The sequence below is a fragment of the Lampetra fluviatilis genome, chromosome 53, assembly GCF_964198595.1.
Source record: "Lampetra fluviatilis chromosome 53, kcLamFluv1.1, whole genome shotgun sequence".
NCBI classification, from domain to species: domain Eukaryota; kingdom Metazoa; phylum Chordata; class Hyperoartia; order Petromyzontiformes; family Petromyzontidae; genus Lampetra; species Lampetra fluviatilis.
In genome coordinates this window covers 961491-982069 of record NC_136327.1, presented here as the reverse complement: position 1 = coordinate 982069, position 20579 = coordinate 961491, and the positions used below count along the sequence as shown (strand labels likewise).

Below are 20579 nucleotides of genomic sequence, written 5' to 3'. Positions count from 1 at the left end.
TCGTTTTTCATTCATTTATTTCTCAGAGCTATGTTGAGTCGGGCAAGGTACTCTGTTGAAACTAATTTCAACCGCAGTAGCCAGACAAGGTTGAGAACCACTGCGTCTCTATATGAAGGTGTTGTCGGTCAATGAACGAGTGTTTATATGTGGGATTCAAGCCGATCACCTGGAGAATGCTCACGCCTACGAGGTGATAACTACTCCGGCACAGGCGGGACTGGTGGAGGAGCCCACATTTTGGCTGTACCGCCATCTCCTGACGCGCCAGAGTACAGCACCCTCGACATCCATGGGGAGGGAGCTTCACAATGTTTGTGCCATCCACCAATAGTAATAGGTTTTTACCCTTTCATCTGGTACAAAAACTGACACCTTTATACAAGGGGTCATGTTTGCAATAACAACAACACAGTCAAAATGCAAACAAAAAGAAACAACTGATAATGATATGCACTGTCCTTGAAGTTGATTGGTCCACACCCGAGACAGCTTTTCTTAGAGCCTAGTCTCCATTGGTGTTGGACCAGACGACGCCAACAGGCGTACCACCCATTGTCGCTGCCTCCACGAGGGCTGGATTACAGGCCACGTGCGTCGCCACCGCCGCCCGGAATGCGACTGTTTTCGTCCGATATTGAGAGCTCAGCTGCGGCTGGAGTCTGGATAAGCGGTCGGATGTGCGAGACTGGCTGCTGGTTCCAGTATACCGGATCATTCTAGTAGCACAAGTAGCAAATGCTACGGGCCCCACACATTCAAGAGCCACGCGCTAAATGTTTTCAGCTATAAATTCCGGTTCAATGATTCTGCACTAGCTCTATTACTATAGTACTATACCGCCTTCAACTTTATGAACGACTGTATTTTAAGGTTAGCGATTTGTCTGTCAATGAAACAGGTGTTAATATTTTGATATAAAGCTTTCGTGACTGCAGGGATTAATATTCTTGGTTCTTTCGGTAAAGTCACGTAGAAGGGAAATGATAACATAAAATAAAAATATTAAACAATACAATTTTCACGACGTTTAGACTGCAACACAAGCAATCATCAGATGTGAAATTCACAGCAAGGCAGTCGTGTACGGACTGTTCATCACCAATAAAATGTTCTTGCTGTGGGTTTCACACCTGATGATTGCTTGTGTTGTAGTCTAAACGTCGTGAGAATTTTATTGTTTAATATTTTTATTTTATTATTTCCTTTCTACGTGACTTTACCGAAAGAACCAAGAATATAATAGGTGTTAAGATGTTAAAGCTACAAACTGAAACATTTTACGACGAGAGCATGTTTTTTGATTGCATGTTCACCACGGGTATATGTGGATACTGCAGATATGATTCCCTACAAAAGGTTTCAAGTTTTGTGTTTTAACATCTTAACACCTGTGTGTTCTTTCCAGAGAGAGTAAAACCTGTTCTTATATCTGTACGGTGTTTCCCCTCTCAGTCCGCTCTGAGGCAGTCGTACGGACTGTTCATCACCACGACTTACCTGCACGTTGTGCTGAAGGCCCTCCGTCGTCCAGCATTGGATGATATATGAAGAGGGCCCTTCTTTATAACACGTGCACACAGTCCATTGTGTACATGACATCGCGGGGAATGATCCACGTACGCGCAAAATCAATCGAACGGCTCCGTGTAACCTCGGAGGATTACGGTTTTGTTTGGTTTGGTGTTTACACCTCGGTTCATAATCATCCCCGGATAAATCTGCCACGTGGTGATATGCGTGGACTCCACCGTGCAATGAACTACACATGAACGCGTGTCCCAGTCAACATGGGATGTTCGGCAAACAGTTGCAATCGCGTGGCAACGTTTCGGGCAATGACCCTCCTTCATAGCACATACATCAGCATACCTGTCAACCCCTTATCAGTGCCTACCTCATTACAGACCGACTCAGACCGTAGTGGTCACCCCGTGCCCTTACAAATCTCAACGTTCATCCTACAAAGTCCCATCACAAGGGAGAAACACAAAAAAATACACAAAACTAAAAATGTCCGTATTGAAACGGCTGTAGGCCGTATTGTCCTGAAAACTCAATTTTCTTGTACAAGAATGCGGGTAAACCGTATGGGTTGACAGCTATGCATCAGCACACACGTGTGTGTGTGTGGTCGAAACGTCGCCGATTGTATATTTTCCTTTAAAGGTCATAAAATGTTGTTGACGAATGCGAGTTGTTTTTACGGCAGTAATTGCATTCAACAAACTAATCGACAAGAGACTTCATGGGTCTGTAAATCGTCAGTTTTATCACCCGATAAATGATTAATTAGTGGGCCGTAAATTGCAATGATTGTACCGTCGTGGGACTGTGAATGATGCTGCGGGAGACACGTGGTAGTGCAGTTCGCCCCACGCTCAATTCACCTCCACGACCCGCACATGCGTGGGAGGAGGCCACCGTCCAGCAGTGGATTAACAAACAGGGGGTAGGGTGTGGGGGGGCTGTGCGTGTGTTGTTGGCAGAGTTCATTAATGCTGCGGTGTTGTTCGCGCGCGCCACGAGGGGGCGACTGCTGCATGGGCGGGGCTGGGAGGAGGCGGCGGGGTTTAGTGCGTGTTGGTGTTTGGGTTGCCTCCCGTGGGAGTGGTTGGTTGCCAAATGCGTCGAGAACCCCTCGACCACCCGGCACGACGCTCACGCTCACACGCGGCGACGATCCATGCCCGCCTACCACGTGAGACAAGCTGAACTCCGAATAGTGGGCGTGGCTCCAACGGGAGAGCCCCATTGGTTAGTTTGTAAAAAAATGGGCGTATTTCGATTTAAAGCTTATTTCGTGACTGCAGGGATTCATCTTCTTGGTTCTTTCGGTAAAGTCACGTAGAATGGAAATAATAAAATAATAAAAATAAAACATAATAAAATAAATTCACACGACGTTTCGGCCACAACGCAAGCAGCCGTGCTCAGGTGGAGAACAGGTCTGTCGACAGACCTGTTCTCGAGGTTCTCCACCTGAGCACGGCTGCTTGCGTTGTGGTCGAAACGTCGTGAGAATAAATTTTATTATGTTTTATTTTCATTATTTTATTTATTCCATTTTACGTGACTTTACCGAAAGAACCAAGAAGTAAAAATGGACGTAGGCGATCATTTTATGGGCGTGGCTTGTTGGGGAGTGGACGCGGCAGTGAAAGGGGCGTGGTTTGGTTTGGGGGCGTGGCTCTTATTACGAGCCCCCCCCCCCCCTAATTGATTCCTTTGTATCACAATCATAATATGTATTTATACTCGAGGACTCCGATGACCTATAACGCTCTTTTTCACAGATGTCCAGTCGGGGCGTGACCCACTAATCCGAATCTCCATCCTGGAGGAATCGGATGAGCTATAAAGCTCTTTCACAGATTTCCAGTAGGGGCGGTGTCAGAAACTAAAACGTGATCGAGTCGGCCCCATTGGCTGACACCGGGGTGGGGGAGTGGCTCCGATTGGGAGGTCGAAATAAGTGGGCGTGGTCAACAAGTAACGGGGCGTGGCTTATCACGATGAGGGCGTGGCTTTCTTGGGAACTGCTCCGATGCCGCCCCCCCCATCGGTTTCTTCGTCGTAGCGGGCGTGGCTTGCTGGCGAGGTGGGCGTGGCCGGATAGTGGGCGTGGCTTGATAGTGGGCGTGGCTTGTTGGCGAGGTGGGCGTGGTCACGTTCGGACCCCGCTCCCGCCCCCCGCTCGAGGCCTGTTTGATGTGAGGGGGCGTGGCTCTGGCAAAAAAGAAGCGGGCGTGTTCGTATTTTGGTCACGTGACGCGAGGCTGAGCGAGGTGGGGGTGGCCCAGGGTCTGTGCCCCCCTCCCCCTCCCCGCAGAGCTCCGTGCCAGGCGAGGGCCGCGCTCGTCCCCGCCGCCGTCGCCGTCTTCCTCCATCTCACCCCGAGTCGGACCCCCATTCGACCCCGCGCCGCCGCTCAACTTTCTCTGCGGCCCCGCGAATCATGTGACGGCGACGTCGACCAGAGCTCGCGAGACGCCCGCGACTGTGTGGAGGCGGACGGCGATCGCGAAGGGCTTTGTGCGGCCCGTACGCGCGGAGGTGGGTGGCGGTGGTGGTGGTGGTGGCGGCCCCTTCCCTGCCCCCGTGTGTGTGGGGGGGGGGGTCCTTACGACTCCCTCGGCTGTCTTGCCTCGGGCCCCGCTGTCCCGGTACCCCCCTCGTAAGGGTGTCCCGAGGGGACGCGAAGGGCCGAGGTGGAGACGGCCGCTATTGTGGTGGTGGTGGACGGGGGGGGGTGCGGTAACGCGCATCGTGATGGTGGTGGGGCTACCGTAGTGCTGCTGATCCCCGGCGCTGGGGGTGTCGCTGTGCTTGTTTGTGATTGATGGCGAGAGACGTAGTGGTGGGGCTTCTTCTGGTGTGTAGATGGTGGTGGGGCTCGCGGGACCGTAGCGTGGTGGTTATCGGCACCGAGGTGTTGTTGATGTGGTTGACGGTGAGGTTGTTGTCAGGGTTGTGGTGTTGAGGTGGTTGACGGTGAGGTTGTTGTCAGGGTTGTGGTGTTGAGGTGGTTGACGGTGAGGTTGTTGTCAGGGTTGTGGTGTTGAGGTGGTTGACGGTGAGGTTGTTGTCAGGGTTGTGGTGTTGAGGTGGTTGACGGTGAGGTTGTTGTCAGGGTTGTGGTGTTGAGGTGGTTGACGGTGAGGTTGTTGTCAGGGTTGTGGTGTTGAGGTGGTTGACGGTGAGGTTGTTGTCAGGGTTGTGGTGTTGAGGTGGTTGACGGTGAGGTTGTTGTCAGGGTTGTGGTGTTGAGGTGGTTGACGGTGAGGTTGTTGTCAGGGTTGTGGTGTTGAGGTGGTTGACGGTGAGGTTGTTGTCAGGGTTGTGGTGTTGAGGTGGTTGACGGTGAGGTTGTTGTCAGGGTTGTGGTGTTGAGGTGGTTGACGGTGAGGTTGTTGTCAGGGTTGTGGTGTTGAGGTGGTTGACGGTGAGGTTGTTGTCAGGGTTGTGGTGTTGAGGTGGTTGACGGTGAGGTTGTTGTCAGGGTTGTGGTGTTGAGGTGGTTGACGGTGAGGTTGTTGTCAGGGTTGTGGTGTTGATGAGTGGCAGGTACGGGGGGGGGGATTAGGCGGAGGGTGTGAGCAGCTCGGATTCAAGGCCTTGTCTCGTGAGTGTGGTGTGTGTGTGGCGTTTGTGGTGTGTGTGTGCGGTGTGCGTGGTGTGTGTGTGTGGTGTGCGTGAGACTGTGGTGGGTTAGGCTGTGTGTGGTGTGAGTGTGTGTGGGGTGTGTGTTTGTGGTGTGAGTGTTTGTGGTGTGCGTGCGACTGTGGTGTGAGTGATACTGCTGTGAGTGGTGCGAGTCTGCGACGTGAGCCTGGTGTGTGAGACTGTGTGAGTGAGTCTGGTGAGTGAGTCTGGTGAGTCAGTCTGTGGTGGGTCAGCCTGGTGTTTGAGTGAGTGTGAGTTAGTCTGTGGTGTGTGAGACTGTGTGAATGAGTCTGTGTGAGACTGTGTGAGTGAGTCTGTGGTGGGTGAGTCTGTGTGAGTGAGTCTGTGGTGGGTGAGTCTGTGGTGGGTGAGTCTGTGTGAGTGAGTCTGTGTGAGTGAGTCTGTGGTGGGTGAGTCTGTGGTGGGTGAGTCTGTGTGAGTGAGTCTGTGGTGGGTGAGTCTGTGGTGGGTGAGTCTGTGTGAGTGAGTCTGTGGTGGGTGAGTCTGTGGTGGGTGAGTCTGTGTGAGTGAGTCTGTGGTGGGTGAGTCTGTGTGAGTGAGTCTGTGGTGTTTGAGACTGTGTGAGTGAGCCTGGTGTGTGAGTGAGACTGTGAGTCTGTGTGAGTCTGTGGTGAGTGAGGCTGGTGTGTGAGTGAGTCTGTGGTGGGTGAGTCTGTGTGAGTGAGTCTGTGGTGTTTGAGACTGTGTGAGTGAGCCTGGTGTGTGAGTGAGACTGTGAGTCTGTGTGAGTCTGTGGTGAGTGAGGCTGGTGTGTGAGTGAGTCTGTGGTGAGTGAGGCTGTGTGAGTCTGTGGTGAGTGAGCTGTATTGTGTGTGTAAGAATGTGCGGTGTGCCATACAGCTATGTGGGCTTTCTCTCTTAGGGTTTGCAACTAAAGCTGCATTGCATGCGTGGTGTGTAGGTGGGTGTTTGGTTTTTGTTCACATGGCCACATTCGGTGTTGTGTGTCTATGAGGCTGTGGCGACTGTCCGTGGTGTGTGTGTAAGGCTGAACGGTGTGTGTGTGCGTGTGTAATGGGACTGTGTTGGGATCACGACGCCTGTGGCTCTGAGTGTGCACGTCCTGCCGCGTTTACACGCACGTGTCCCTCTCTGTCGTGTCGTGTGTTTGCGCGTCAGTTCGCCGCAGTGATCGGACTCGCAAACACCGCGATGTGTGAACCCTCGCCTCCGGGACTCCCGCTAGCAAATCACCATGGGCCCCTAAGTACACCTAGCCTGGCACCAGTTCCACAGTGACCGCAACGCGACTAATAGCTGGAAAGCAGCAGCAGCATTTGTTGTTGTTGTTAGTGAATAGCTCGTCAGGGGCAGCAGGAGGAGGAGGCTCTGCCAGTCTGCTCCTCATGTCTGGCTCGCGTTGCCATTGATTGGGTGGTGGCATGTGAGGGTCTGCACCCCCCTGGGTGGCGGGACAGGTAACGATGTCGCCGCCGCCGCCTTGCTTGGCTGGCTTTAGTGTCCGGGATGAGGTGAGGCGTCGAGTTGGATTGAACAGGAATCGACTGCTGCATCATCGTCGTTGTCGTTATTGTTGTTGTTATTGTTGTTATTGTTGTTATCACGCTGAGAAATTGGCCCCGCGGTACTTGGTCAGGCGGGTTCCATGCCGGTGTCTGTGTGTCTGTGTGTGTGTCTTAAAAGACCTGGCAAGGATTATTCAACATCGCCTTGCTAGGCATGCTGAGGAGAGGCTTGCGGAGCCCCAATGTGGTTTCAGGAAAGGGCGGTCCTGCACAGATGCCATATTTTCTGTCCGTCTGCTACAGCAGAGGTGTAGGGAATTCCAAAAAGACCTACATCTCTGCTTTATTGACCTGGTCAAGGCCTATGATACCATCAGTAGGACTGGGCTCTGGGTTGTTCTTCGTGCTTTCGGAGTCCCTGACCCTCTGCTCACGATCATTAAGGACCTTCATGATGGTGAGCGGGCCCGGGTAAAACTACGTGGCCGGGAGTCGGAGCCTTTCCCTGTACACCTTGGGGTGCGACAGGGATGTCCTCTGGCTCCCACATTATTTAACATCTATTTCGACTGCGTAGTTCGTGAAGCCTTCAATAGCTGTACCGGGGGAATTACCATTTGGTACAGATATAATGGGAGGCTGATCGACGCCCGGGTGCGATCAAGGGATGGCTCCCTATTGGTCAACCACGTTATGTATGCCGATGATTTGGTAATAGCTGCTCATTCAGAAGAGGAGTTGGAGACGCTGCTGCTGAGGCTGGAGTGTGCCACTAAGAGGTGGGGCCTTACCATCAGCCCCACCAAAACTAAGCACCTGCCTGGGTATTTTGTACCATCGGGCACTCCGCCCCCACAACTCCCAATCGGTGATGGGGCAGTTGTGGAGAGAGTAGAGAGTTTCCCATACCTGGGCAGTGTGCTCATGACCAGCTCCAGTTTATCAGCAGAGGTCTCACTCCGAATCAGTCGAGCGGCAATATCTTTTCATCGGTTGCGTAACGCTGTGTGGAAGCTACCTGGTCTGTCGCTCCGCACGAAGCTTCAGGTCTTCTCGGCCACGGTCATTCCCTCCCTTCTCTACGCTTGCGAAACGTGGACCCCCCTAGTGGAGCATCTTCGCCGGTTGGAAACATTTAGGCTGGCCTGCCTACGATCCATCCTGGGTTTGACCAGGCTGGATTGTGTGAGGAGCTCACAAGTCCTTGAAAGATCTGGGCAAAGTCCCATCAGTGAGCTCCTCCGGCAGGCAAGGCTGCGTTGGCTGGGTCATGTAGCCCGCATGCCCAGCCACCGCATGCCTAAACAGCTTTTGTTCGGCCGGATCGAGGGGGCTAAACGGGCGCGGCACGGGCTAGAGAAGAGATGGAGTGATGTGGTACAGGAGGACGTGGAGCTGAGTGGACTTGCCGATGACTGGTACCAGCGGTGTCAAGATCGGCCTCAGTGGAGGAGGCTCGTGAAGGACGCTACTGGGCAGTTGGAGGCAGTCGCCCTCCAACAACAACGGAGGGCGGAGGAGCGACGCTCACAACAACGAGCGGAGCGCCGGGTGGCTAAAGCACAGCAAGTTGGCACAGTAGGGGGCACAGGTGGTGCATCAGCCAGTCATCTCGGTCATCTCGGTCAGTCGACCCGTGGCACCTGGGTCTGCCCCGTGACCTCCTGCCAGCGGGCGTTCGACACTTCACGTGGCCTCAAGGTGCACATGGCCTGGCACAAGCGTCGTGGTGACGTCACCGCCACTTAGTGGCGAATGGCGGTTGTTGTTGTTGTTGTTGTGTGTGTGTCTGTGTGCACCTTGAGGTGCACATGGCCTGGCACAAGCGTCGTGATGACGTCACCGCCACTTAGTGGCGAATGGCGGTTGTTGTTGTTGGTGTGTGTCTGTGTGTCTGTGTGTGATGGATGGGCGCCTTCGGACCTCGATTGTTGATCCCGGGTGTTACGAGTCGCTCCCTCGGCATCTCCCCCTCCCCCTCTCAAACTACGCATTGTCGCCATTTGGAGCTTCGCGATTCAATTCACGAATCCTTTTTGTTTTATGCGCGGTCTTCGCATTGTGGGAGAATGTCGCGCCTCAAGTGGCTGGTGGGGGTCACGTAAATCAGCTGCTCGCTGACCTCCATGGGGGGAGGGGGGGTGGCGTGACACGGCCCAGCGGAGGCGCCTCCGCCACCGCATGTTGCAAAGGTGTTCACGGTTTGATTCTCGGCGGCTTCCCCTGGTTAACAGTGCGGTGTGTATTTATAGTATTGTCATTAACCATAACATACTACCCGCAGTCCCGCTTCGCAGCGGACCTCAAAGATCCCCTGACGTCGTTATAAAGAAGCAGGCCATTGTGTGCCGGCGTCACGGTGGTGACAATCTCGCCGAGCTCAAAAAGTGTCGCCGCAAGTCACTCAAGTTGGGATGACGGTAACAATCATAGCCCCCCCCCCGCCCTGGCCGGCAAACTCCGGGTCCGCTCGCCCGCCAGGCGCTGAGTGGCCTCTTGGCGCACAGGGCCGGCTGCCCCTGGGGAATCAGCGTTGAGATGTGACGTGACGTGCAAGTCGCCCATCGCGCGTAACGGATGGTCGCATTCGGACCTCGTTTGTCTATCCCGCGTGGAACGATTCGCTCCCCCACCTGCCATTCACTCTGATTTGGTTGCCGTGCGGAGCTGCGTGAGACAGCCTGGCGTGAAGGGGGGGGGGGGGCGGCTCCGTCGATCACAGCAACTCGTTCCCAATCGCCGCCTGGGTTGTTGCCTGCGATCGTTTTCGCTGCCTCTCTGTCGAGGTGCAAATCGCAGGCCGTCGTCTCCCGTGTTGACGGCAACTCCGCCTCTAATAAGCTGGGGTTCGTCGCTCAGAATCGAACCAATCTACCCAAACGGCAATGGATACTCGTAGTCATATGCATTCATTAACCCCCCACCACTTAGCGCAAGAAGAGCGCACAAGTGATGTCATCACATCTACTACCCCTCTATTTAAGGAACAAAACAGGAGGACTTCCCCACAAATCTGGCTGTCGCCTGATGAAGCGAGTTGTAATTACTGGCGAAACGTCGTACTCCGATTGTGAATGTTGTGGCTTGGCTCTCCAACACACCGCTTAGTACTGTACTAGTGACGAATTGGCACGTTCTGTTTACGTGACGAACCTGTCGAGGAGGAGCCGTGTAACTTGGCTCGCCAGGAGGGTTGGACAAGCTAATAAGTGGACTCCACCATTTCTGTCTGTATTGGATAGAGTGTTTCCCCCTCGCGTGTGTGGATTTTCTCTGAATGCTCTTATTTCCTACCACATGTAAGCACTTGTTAAATCGCAGGTAACACCTTAATGTGTAGAGGACTGCAGAGCTTGGGCAATTGTTAGTAGTGCCGGCTCATCACCGCGTGCCTGCCGCTGCCTACCCGCTCGTCCGTGGTTCCCCTCGTGCCTCCGAGTCGATCTTTTCGTATGAGAGCGAGCGAAGACTTTGCGGTGACGCGTTACAAGGTAAAATAGTTCTCCTGATGAGTCCCATCCTACTTGCTGTACCTAATGTTCGGCGTGCTCTGCGTGTGTGTCGCAGGCTCAAGAAGCATGTGCGATGGCGCTGCCGAGCGTGTCGTATGACCAGCTCCTCATGCAGGTGGAGGCCCTCAAGATGGAGAACTCGAACCTCCGCCAGGAACTGGAGGACAACTCAAACCACCTCACCAAACTGGAGAGCGAGGCGTCGAGCATGAAGGTGTGTCGCGTCACGTAGCGCCGCGTCCTAGAAACCTTGTAGGTCGCGTGCCTGTCGTGCAGCAGCAGCTACTGGATCTAGTGGTGGGTCATTAACATTGTTACTGTTGTTATTGGCAGGCCTCATTATTGGTAGGCCTGATTTATTAGGCTTGTTTACCCAGCAGAAAATTTTACCGAGTCCCAAAACTCTTTATCGGGAGGGTCCTACCGAGTTGTCGCAGTGTGTAATCTCCACCTCAGTAATTTGCAGGTAACCTCTCAGCATTGGGATGTTTTTGGCCGATACGTGTTACATTGTGTGTGGGGTTTTTTTTAGCCCTTGGAAGGAAACCGGTGAAGCTGGAGGAAACCCATGCAGACTAAGGGGAGAACACACTTGCAGAATAGAGGGAGAACATATAACCTCCACACCAGAAAGGCACCCAAGTTAGGAATCGAACCCGGGGGGGGCCCTTCTTGCTGTGGGGCATGAGTGTTACCGCTGCGCCGCCCATACAAAGTGTTGGCGAGGAACGGTGGCATGTAAAGCTTTGGCCACGGTGACGTCTTGATCTTCATCAGTGCCATTGCCAGGTTGAAAATACTCCCTGTCCAATACCCGTTTAGTGTGGCTAAGATGCTTATCGCAGTGACGGATAATTACGTCGTTTTGCTGGCCCTTTGGAGGTGGTAGGCCTCATGTTGCCGCGGGTTGTGTGAAATGAAGTCGTTGGCCAGATGGGGCCTGTGATGCCAAAGATTCTCCACTCTTGAGTTATATGCAGGCCTCCCCAAGCCATTGCACCAACCCTCACGGTCACACGACGCAACAGTCCACCTAGTTCCTGCGCACGAGCTGACCCCATCGCTCCATCTCCCTGATGGACGTATTTACGGGAACTGCCATTTGAGCGCAGATACGTGACCCATACTTCGCTGTGCTGGCCAGGGCGAGCCGGTGAAGCTATCCCACCCGTTTGTGGGGAGTAGAATCGCGGCACCTTGCCATCGGCCTATCTCGGGTTAGCCACGGCTAGTCATAGAGATGGGAGTTACAGCTGGTTATTGGATGATCTGTATGGATTTTTGCAGTGTTATCCGTCCATTGTGTGTGTGCATCGGAGTTCTCTGAGTGTTCTGCTTTCTTCCAAATGTAAATGTATAATTAAGGAATTGGCCAAACATCCCTTTGTTGGGTTCCTTCTTGGGAGGAGTCTTAAGTGGCACTCACATGGACAAATATAGAATTATTATTATTGCATGATAAAACATAGCCTTCAAACGAATTCATACATAATTTAAACGTATTACCCCTGACTCTTAAATTCGGTTGTTGGCGAAGTGGATTTGCCCTCTGTAGGAGTACAGTGTGGGGCAGCGGTGCTGTGGTGGTTCACGCACTGTCCCTCTGAGCACAGTCACACGAGTCTGATTCCTGGCCACGGCTAACAATAGTGGCGAGTGATATATACAAAGTGCAACGGAATGACCAGCGTGGTGAAGTATGTTCAAATAATCCTCACCCAGCAGTGGATTGACAAAGTGCTGCAGATCGTTCTTATGACTCGTATGACGACTGCAGGGCCGCGTTTAGATTTCCATCGCGGCGGGTAAAATCCAGTCGCGGTAACTGGCTGAAATCAAATGGTCAAAACTGATTCATATCGTTTTTAGAAATATCCAGTGCAGTAAACATCCACTCAGTTAGCTTTTCACGTGAGGAACACGGGAGCTGCCACAGTGGTGGTGTTAACGGTCAGCAGCACGCACTGGACTTACGGTCCAGAGGTCACCGGTTCTATTCTATCTCCATTCCTAGCAGTTCAATCAATGGGGAAAGTTTTTTAAATCCACCCACCCCACCGCCCACCACTGCTCCTGTCCAGTCACCAGCAGTATACAATGGGTACATCACCGTTCGTACGATTAGCGGGTCACATGTGGTGGTGGTGGTGGGACAGAGTGTGGCAATGCCCACCACATCTTGACTATTAAAATTCCGTTGTAATTTTGACTTTCGGAAGCTGTGATCGATTCTCTAAACGCTGGGTTACCGGTGACCGATGAACACCCCTAGTTTCCATCATTAGCGCGACACTGCTGATGATTTACGCGGCCAGCTTACCGTCCCTTGCGAAGGGCGGCGCAGTTGCCATTGATTTCCACGTCCTCGCGTCTGCCCACACGCAAACCCTGGCCGCCCGCGGCGCTCTCCCCGTGAGCACGTGTCTCGTCCTCGTCGGCCGCGGCTGCGGTGTTTTTGATTGGTTCGTTCGAACATTGATTTCTCTGGACACAGCCGGCGCAATTCATGCGTCTCGCTTTGGCCGTATATCGAGAGGCTGATGGCGGAATGGGCGAGGGCGGATAATTGAAGGTGCTGTGGCTTTGGCCGGTCGGGTAGGATTTATGGCGTACTGTGCGGGGGGCGCGTTGCTTGTGTTCGGAGTGGTCTTTGGGACGGTCAAGTAACGATTCGCATAGAGCCTGCTGTTGGGGAGATTGAGGTTCTGGAATTGGCATTTTTCGAATTGCCAACCACTTTTTAAAAAAACTAAAAGCTGTGTTTTTCCTTCTCCAATCATATTGCGGTCGTGCTATCGACATTATGTCATGAGGTGAAGAGCTTTCTTTTGGAATCTTCGGCAGAGAGTCAGCTGACTGCAACCCTGCATCAGTGAAGGGCCTATGGAAGGCGATGTCACATAACTACTGCTGTTCTATCCTTTGTATGATTGCAGCAATATAAATCAAGATTGCAGCAATATAAATCAAGATTGCAGCAATATGTTCAGGAGATAAATGTCAAACTCTAGGTCTGCTGGCCACGATGAGAGGGCCTCAGGAGAGAGTTTGTGCTCCTCTATTGAATTAGTGGCGAGCACAGTCTGTTCTGCTCAAACGCGAATTGGATACAACGTGATGAATGTATTGGGGAACAAATTTTCATAACGCAGATGCGAATTGGATATAACGCGATCGAGTGAGAAGGAATAAGCGGTCGTACGGCTGCCTCGGTGTAGCATCACACAAGGATGCATGTCAATGCCGGGAGATGCAGCGTTTGTGTCTCGAATGAGGTGTTTATTCAACAGTGTACTTTACCACCAAATCAAGTCCTGAATACCCTTCTGGGATCGCGCTGTCAACGTCCTAGAATCCGCCCAGATCTGGAAGAATGCTGGTGAATCGAGTGGAACAATGCAGACGTCCAGAATACATACATCGCAACTACTGCTGAGATCCCTTTCACTGGCCTCTTACTAAGACTCGGCGATGCTACACTGCGTGTCGTCCCAGGGAGATGGTGGTGATAAGGTGGCAAAATCCTAATTAATGCGATGGTTTTTCAGTTTAACTCGTAGGCTTTCGCGAACAGTATCATCCATAATACAGGGGTCTTTTTTGCGGTTAGATCTCTGAAATATAAATGTGTCGTTAACCCACCACCACCCCCCCGACACAACCAATTAGCGGAATTTGGATTTATCTATTATACAATGGTTTCTATCTGCAGTCATTAGTTGCCGGGTTAAGACTGTTGACTCTCTGCAATCGGGGACCCAGTTTCAACCACGGGCGTTTGAAACTCAAATTCACATTCAGGACCTCAGCGGTGCCGCTCGCTTCGTGGCTCTGACACCGCCGTTATGACCCCCCCCCACCCCGAGCCACGCGGCCGCCTTGTCAGCTGCTGTGTTGATGATGCCCTCTCTGAGCTCGCGTGAGTTTCTAGACATTTTCTTGCTTTGTTTGTGTGTGTGTGCATTCATCACAAATACTCAACTGCCGTAACCGCATCACTGGGCCGATGCACAGATCACCTCGATCACACCAGTGGGCGAACTATTGCACCATTAGGTTGATCGTTACACCAGTGGGCTGACCATTACGCCAATGGGCTAACTATTAAAACAATGGGCTACCATTACACCAGTGGGCTTACCATTACATCGGCAGGCTTACCATCGCACCAGTGGGCTTATCATCACACAAGTGGGCTTATCACTACACCAGTGAGCTTACCATTACACCAGCGGGTTTACTACTACACCACAGGACGGTCACAAGATTCTGGTGTCAGCACAAAATGCCGCAGTGAGATTCCTTGTGCCGCCTCCCGAGTCGTCCGTGTTTACCAGATCTCAAAATAGCAACAAAGATTCATGCCGGTGGGGGGCGGGGAGCTAAACTCGTCCCGTTTGTCATTGCTGCTCGTGCTGTCGATGGACCCCTCGCTGGGGCATGCCCCGTCAAGATGGTCTGCGGTGCTCGTTCAGGGCGGCCGTAACAGGGAGGATTTTGGCAAATGCTCCAATCACAAGGGCGGCGGTGGCTGCAGGGGCCCTGACACGAACACTCTAAGCTGAACAGTTTTTTTTATTTCACCAGTTAAGGCCCACTGAGCTACGTAGCTTGTTTTCAGAAGCGACGACCTGGCCATCACAATTGATATCTCACTCGAAGTGGCTTATCGCTTGCAAATTTCTAGCAGCCACATACTCTAAACGCATGTAAATCCAGAGGACCCGGATAAAAATCCACGCGACTATGGCGAGAACATGCTAACTCCAAATATACAGACATGAGGTTTGGGAGTGAACCCACGACCTCCTGTATACCAGGCGAGGTAATTAACATCCCGCCGCCGTGACGCCACTCACCGTGTGCTCCCTCTGCCTGTGAGTGTTGTTGTTGTTAAATTGCGTTTTATGTTTTGTTAATTAATTTTTTGAGCCAGGCCGGGCCAATAAAACAGCACTGACATCTAAAACGCGATCGCAGGATGAACGAGTGTCACAGCAAAGGCATTTTGGCCAATCGGTGGACCGCCTTCCTTAGTTGTACGCGTTCTTTTTTGTGTGGCCGATGTTGACAGCTGTCATTTTTACATTGAGGTGGTTGAGCCAGATGATTGCATCGGGAGAATTGTCGTGGTGAATGGCTCTGATGACCTGCAGTGTTGGCGAAGTGGGTCTGTGCGGCGTGATTGCAAGTCACATTCCAGATGCTCTGGCCACTCTAGAGTCTGCAAGCAATGTAATTGTATTTGTGAATCGAGCATTGATTCGTTTTTATACGTTTCACGGTTCTGTTCTGGGTGACCACAGTGACCGCAGAGATTAAAATTTGTGCAGTCGTCATCGGGTATCCGCATCTGCTGCTGCCGCTGCCGCCATGGTTTGTGTTACAGATGATGGGGGTTAGGGGTTGTGGCCCAGAAGCTGCAGGGCGTAAGATCGTAGCCAGGGATCTTTTACGCCGTCAGGTCTTTCACAAGGAGGTGTTTGTTCGCGAGTTCACGTGAACCCCCATTCGGCTTTTCAAGCATCGTCATCGTCAGGGTTGAAGTTGCTATCAAATCGGTGTTGGCTTACCTTCGTCGGACACTCAGCACTGCCGATAGTCGGCAATGAGGCAGCGAACGTGACGATTGCTTTCACTCTTTGTGCGTACCCCTCTGCTGGTAGTGAACGTATCGTTACGAGCAGCGTGGAGGTTGTATATCGATTAAGCCCCCCTTTTAAAATCGACTATTTTTCAGTGCATTAAAATCCTTAAACAGAGTCCTTGGCACGCCGTGTGAAAGATCATCATTGGAGAGACACATTTGGCCGGGCATTGCCGTGGCCACACAACACCGACTACGTTACGTACCATGCCAATTGCAGAAGGCGCGCTCGCGCACAGCACCGTGTAAAGCCGGCCAATGCTGCATAAGCGCGTCTCCTTTTAACGATGCACACGCAGCCCGCGGACGCTTGCCAACACAAAAGCCACTCTCCTCCTTGGGATGTGCGCGGTAGCGTGCTGTCGGAGTGGCGGTGGGGGGGGGGGCGACCTACATAGCAGGATGTGGCATTGTCTGCTCGGGCATCACCGAGTGGGGGGGAAATCCTTTGCTTCTGATGGTCTCGTGAGTTGGTGGCGGTGGGGGGCGTGTGGAGTGTGGGATGGGCAGCCCCGGTGGTGGCGAGGGGGCGGCGGCGGCGATGGGGGTGGAGGAGCAGGAAGGCAGGAGGGATTGCATCTCAGAAACGTGACACCGGCAGACGGCCGGGATTCAAATTAACGTGTAAAGCCAGGAAGCCATTTCACTTAGCGGCTGCTGTGCGGTTGTGGGTGCAGTGTAGAGTGTTGGCGGGAGGGGGAGGTGACGGGTAGGCGGTGGTGGAGGAGCGGGAGTGCCGCCGATGGCTCCGAGGTCGGTCGGGGTGTAGCCGCCGTGCGCTGCTGAGAGCGGATTTGTTTTGATTCCGGCCTGCAGTCGCCGCTCACGGATTGCCGCCGAGCCAGACGGTCGCTGCGATGCATCGAGAGGGCGCACGCGCAGACGTGGAGGGCCGTTAATTGGGGCGATTTGTCCGTCGCTCTGTCGCAAATATTTCTGTCTCGGTGCCAGTCTCGCCATTTGTTATCCTGCAGAATGTTGACTCGGGCAGTACGCAGTCGGCGCGGTCTTGCGTGCGTGAACGCCGCGGGGACTTGTGGGTGTGCGTGCTGCTTACACGTGTACGGCTCGTTGACGGAGCGGCATCTTAACGTGGACCACGAGTCCCCGCTATCTCTGACGTGGCGAGGCCGGCGTCCCACTGATCTCTCATCGGGTGTCATCGCACCACCGAAGGCAGTTTGCACGTGATGGCTCGGCTGCGTTAATTATTTAGCCGCGCCGACAACATCGATAACGTGTGCCCCCTCCCGTGTCAATCCGGAGCGGTGCAAATGTCACGCCGCCAAGGTGCTGCCGCTCTCTCCTTGAGAGAACGGAAGATGAATGCGCAGCGTGGGCAGCTGCGCGGGCAGGATGTGCGGCGGGGTTGCGAGTTACATTCCAGACAACGCGCTCCGGCCACTCCAGAGCCTGCGAGCAATGTAATTGTCACGAACCACCTCTGTTAGTCTTTAATAATTGATCGGCCCTAATGCAGGAGCATCAAATAAATTAATAAATAAAGCCACGCGAGCCTCGGCCCTCTGATGATGTCAGCCGCTTGCTCTGTCTCGCCGGAAACGGGGTCGAGTGGCACAGAAGAAGAGCGCGTGCGTGCGTGCGCACAGCTCCTCGCTCGCCACTGCTCCGCGCCCTCGGGGGGGCGGGGGTGGGGGAGTGGCTCTCTCTCCGCGCGTGCGTGAGCAGAGCGCCGGCGCGCTGCGCAGAGCGGCTGTGGGAGGGATGGCGGCACGCGTCTGGCTCCGTGTGGAATCGTAGCGGCGCCGTCGTCGCCTGCCACGCAGAATCCGCGGCGCTGCCGCCGAAGGAAAAGGGCTTTGAATTTGGATCGGCTCCGGTGGTGTTATTTAATCGCTGTAATTGGCGACGTAGGGGTTTATTTTTTATCTGAATTTTTTTTGCAAAATTACCATTTTCGTCTGCAGAATAGGCTGAATTAGACGTCTACATTGGCGTGAGCTCTATAATGGGGGGGGTGGGGGCGCCCTGCGTTTGAGCAGCGTGCTTGCCGGATCGGCGAGCGAGACGTACGGTCGCTGCTTCTTCACTGGTCAGGCGGCCAGGCGGGCAGCCGCGAGGCGACGCCGCCGCTGACGACGAGAAAGAGAGGGAGAGAGAGGGCGCGAGGGATTTTGCCGAGCCGGCAATCGGTGCCAAGCTTCCGCCGGTCGTCGAGCCGCGGGAACGACAGCTGCCTCCCTAATGCGGCGGCCGGGGGGGGTGCGGGGGCGGCGCTGGGAAAGTTACAAGGACGTGCGGTGACGCCGCTTCACCACTGTGCCTTGGCCGTCGCTGCCGGTGGGGAGGGGTCGGTGGTCTGAGCTCGTCGGTGGTGGCGGCCGTGCGGCGCTCTGCATCTCGGGAGCCGCGGGCGTTCGCTCGAGGAAAAAGGCGAGGCCCTCGCCGCTGGGCGCCTTGCGGGAAGCTGCCTCGTCGACGGGATCCACGAATAAAATGACGTGCGCCGGGCCCTGCGACGTTTCCGCCCCGCTCGCTGTGATTCTGCGTCCTTAAGGACACGGTCGGGCGGATCCAATTAATAATAATCTGCAAGACGGAAAATTGTGCGAGCGCACGAGCGACTTATCGAATAACAGGCTCTTCTCTCGTCTGCTGCATCCGTCCTTCAGGAAGCTGCCCCATCAGCAAAAATTGCGTGCATTAGTGCGGCGCTCCCTCGCTCCTAATTTGCATACCTGTTGTGTCCACGCGAAACAAAACAAACCCGTTATCCTCTTCAGGCACAAAACCCAGCGAGCGGCGGTGAGCGTCGAGGGCCTGCCGGTGCTTTTGGCGCCGATCGCACCGCGCGTCCGGCAAACAAATGAATTGGCCTCGTTCACCGATAGTTTATGCAAAGTAGAGACGCCCGTTCTGCAAAACCTCTCTGCCAGCTGCTGCTGCTGCTGCCTGCTTGTGTGCAATAATCAGGGAAGCAACAACAAGAGATTGGCCTTCTGCGTGGGGTGAAGGACACGGCCGGGGCCGATACGAAACGTGGGCAGGGTGGCAACGTCACTTGCAGAGATTGACAGCAACCAATCCCTCCCCGCTGCGAGGAGCGCGCCTCGGGGCGCGTGCGGCAGAGCGGCCGTGGGATCGCGCTGCGACCACTCGGCTGTAGGACTGGAGGCCTCAGAAAGCGCCGCCGCTCGGTCACGCCGGACGAGTCTGCGCCCCCCCCCCCCCCCGCCCTCCACCGCTCTCCGTGTGACAGCCCCAGATTCCCGGACGTGCGATTGGGGAAATTCCTGCGGGGAGTTTGAGGTGCCCTCATTAATATTATTATTATAGTCGTCGTCGTCTCAGCCATTGTCTATCCGCTGCTGGACAAAGGCTACCCAACACTCGCTGCCTCTGTCCCGTCACAGCCCTGCGACGCCACGACCCATCTCACTCGGGCACGCCAAGCGGTGGTGGTGGTGGTCGTCGTCCACTCGGGCGCGTTTCCCCCATTTGCTTACCGCTTCGTCGTTAGCCTCGACCGCCGCCCACCGTCCCTTCTAGCCACGACCTGTCCCCGCCCGAGCCAGCTTCAACGCCCATTTGTCTAAAGGCCGACCGGCGTCTTATCAGCGAAGAGACCGATCGACGAGGCTTGGCGGAGTGGCGGCTTGTCCGGCGGATGGCGGCGGTGCCGATGGTGGCGATGGTGGCGGCGGCGGGGTCGGCGGCGATGGCGGCGAGTGGATGAGCATGATCCTCCTGTTCCTCCTGGGCGTTCACTCTGTGCTGCAGGAGGTGCTCAAGCAGCTTCAGAGCAGCGTGAAGGGAGATACGCTGGAGATGGCGGCGGCAGCCACACCCGAGGCCCTGCTCGATCGTCTGAAGGGTAAACCGTGCGCTGGCACACATCGCACACACACACACATCACACACATCGCACACACACACACACCACACACATCGCACACATCGCACACACACATCACACATCACACACATCACACACACCACACACACCATTAGACAACGACCCCTCCCCCCTCCCCTATAAAGCCTTGTATTGTTGGGGCAAGATGTGTTTGCGACCACCTAATGAAGGCCCACACAGCACACGAAGGGTGGGTGACCAACACCACACCCAGTTCCCTTTGTGGGCCCATTGCTGATCACGCGCCCCACACACACACACACCTCGAAGAAACCACGTTCGCGTACCACACACAGGCCATACACTCCACGCGTAGACCACGCACACACCATGCACACCACCACTCGCGTTGTGCACACACCATGCGTGCACCATACTACACGCAATCATACGATGTTGTAATGTGCATGAACCACACATGGACCGTGCACACAGCTTAAACTTCCCACACACTCAGTCTGCCAGACCGTTCAACCACCACACTGCAGGTCTCAACAACCCACCCACTCACTCGCCCAACCACCCACTCACCCGCTCACCCACCACACCGCACATCATCACAACACATTCACCCACACACTCGCCCATCCACTTACTCACCACACTGTACGTCACAACAACCCACTCACCCACCACACTGCAGGTCACAACAACACTCACTCACCCACTCACTCACCACACTGCAGGTTACAACAACACTCACTCACCCACTCACTCACCACACTGCAGGTCACAACAACACTCACTCACCCACTCACTCACCACACTGCAGGTCACAACAACACTCACTCACCCACTCACTCACCACACTGCAGGTCACAACAACACTCACTCACCCACTCACTCACCACACTGCAGGTCACAACAACACTCACTCACCCACTCACTCA

The 20579-nt window shown here is 54.2% G+C and overlaps 1 protein-coding gene across 3 annotated transcripts in view; it reads left to right on the top strand.

Annotated features, from left to right (window-relative positions):
- Positions 1–3832: 3832 nt before the first annotated feature.
- LOC144949245 (adenomatous polyposis coli protein-like) overlaps positions 3833–20579 on the top strand; it is a 68179-nt gene continuing 51432 nt past the window's right edge. For 2 of the 3 annotated variants that reach the window (XM_078879148.1, XM_078879147.1), the window contains exons 1-3: positions 3833–4056; positions 10221–10379; positions 19554–19647. In XM_078879148.1, the coding sequence (XP_078735274.1) occupies positions 10239–10379; positions 19554–19647 (235 nt within the window). In that variant the 5' untranslated portion in view covers positions 3833–4056; positions 10221–10238. Of the gene's footprint in view, positions 4057–10220; positions 10380–17497; positions 18207–19553; positions 19648–20579 lie in introns of those variants that run through there. The other variant, XM_078879149.1, reaches the window with a different exon arrangement.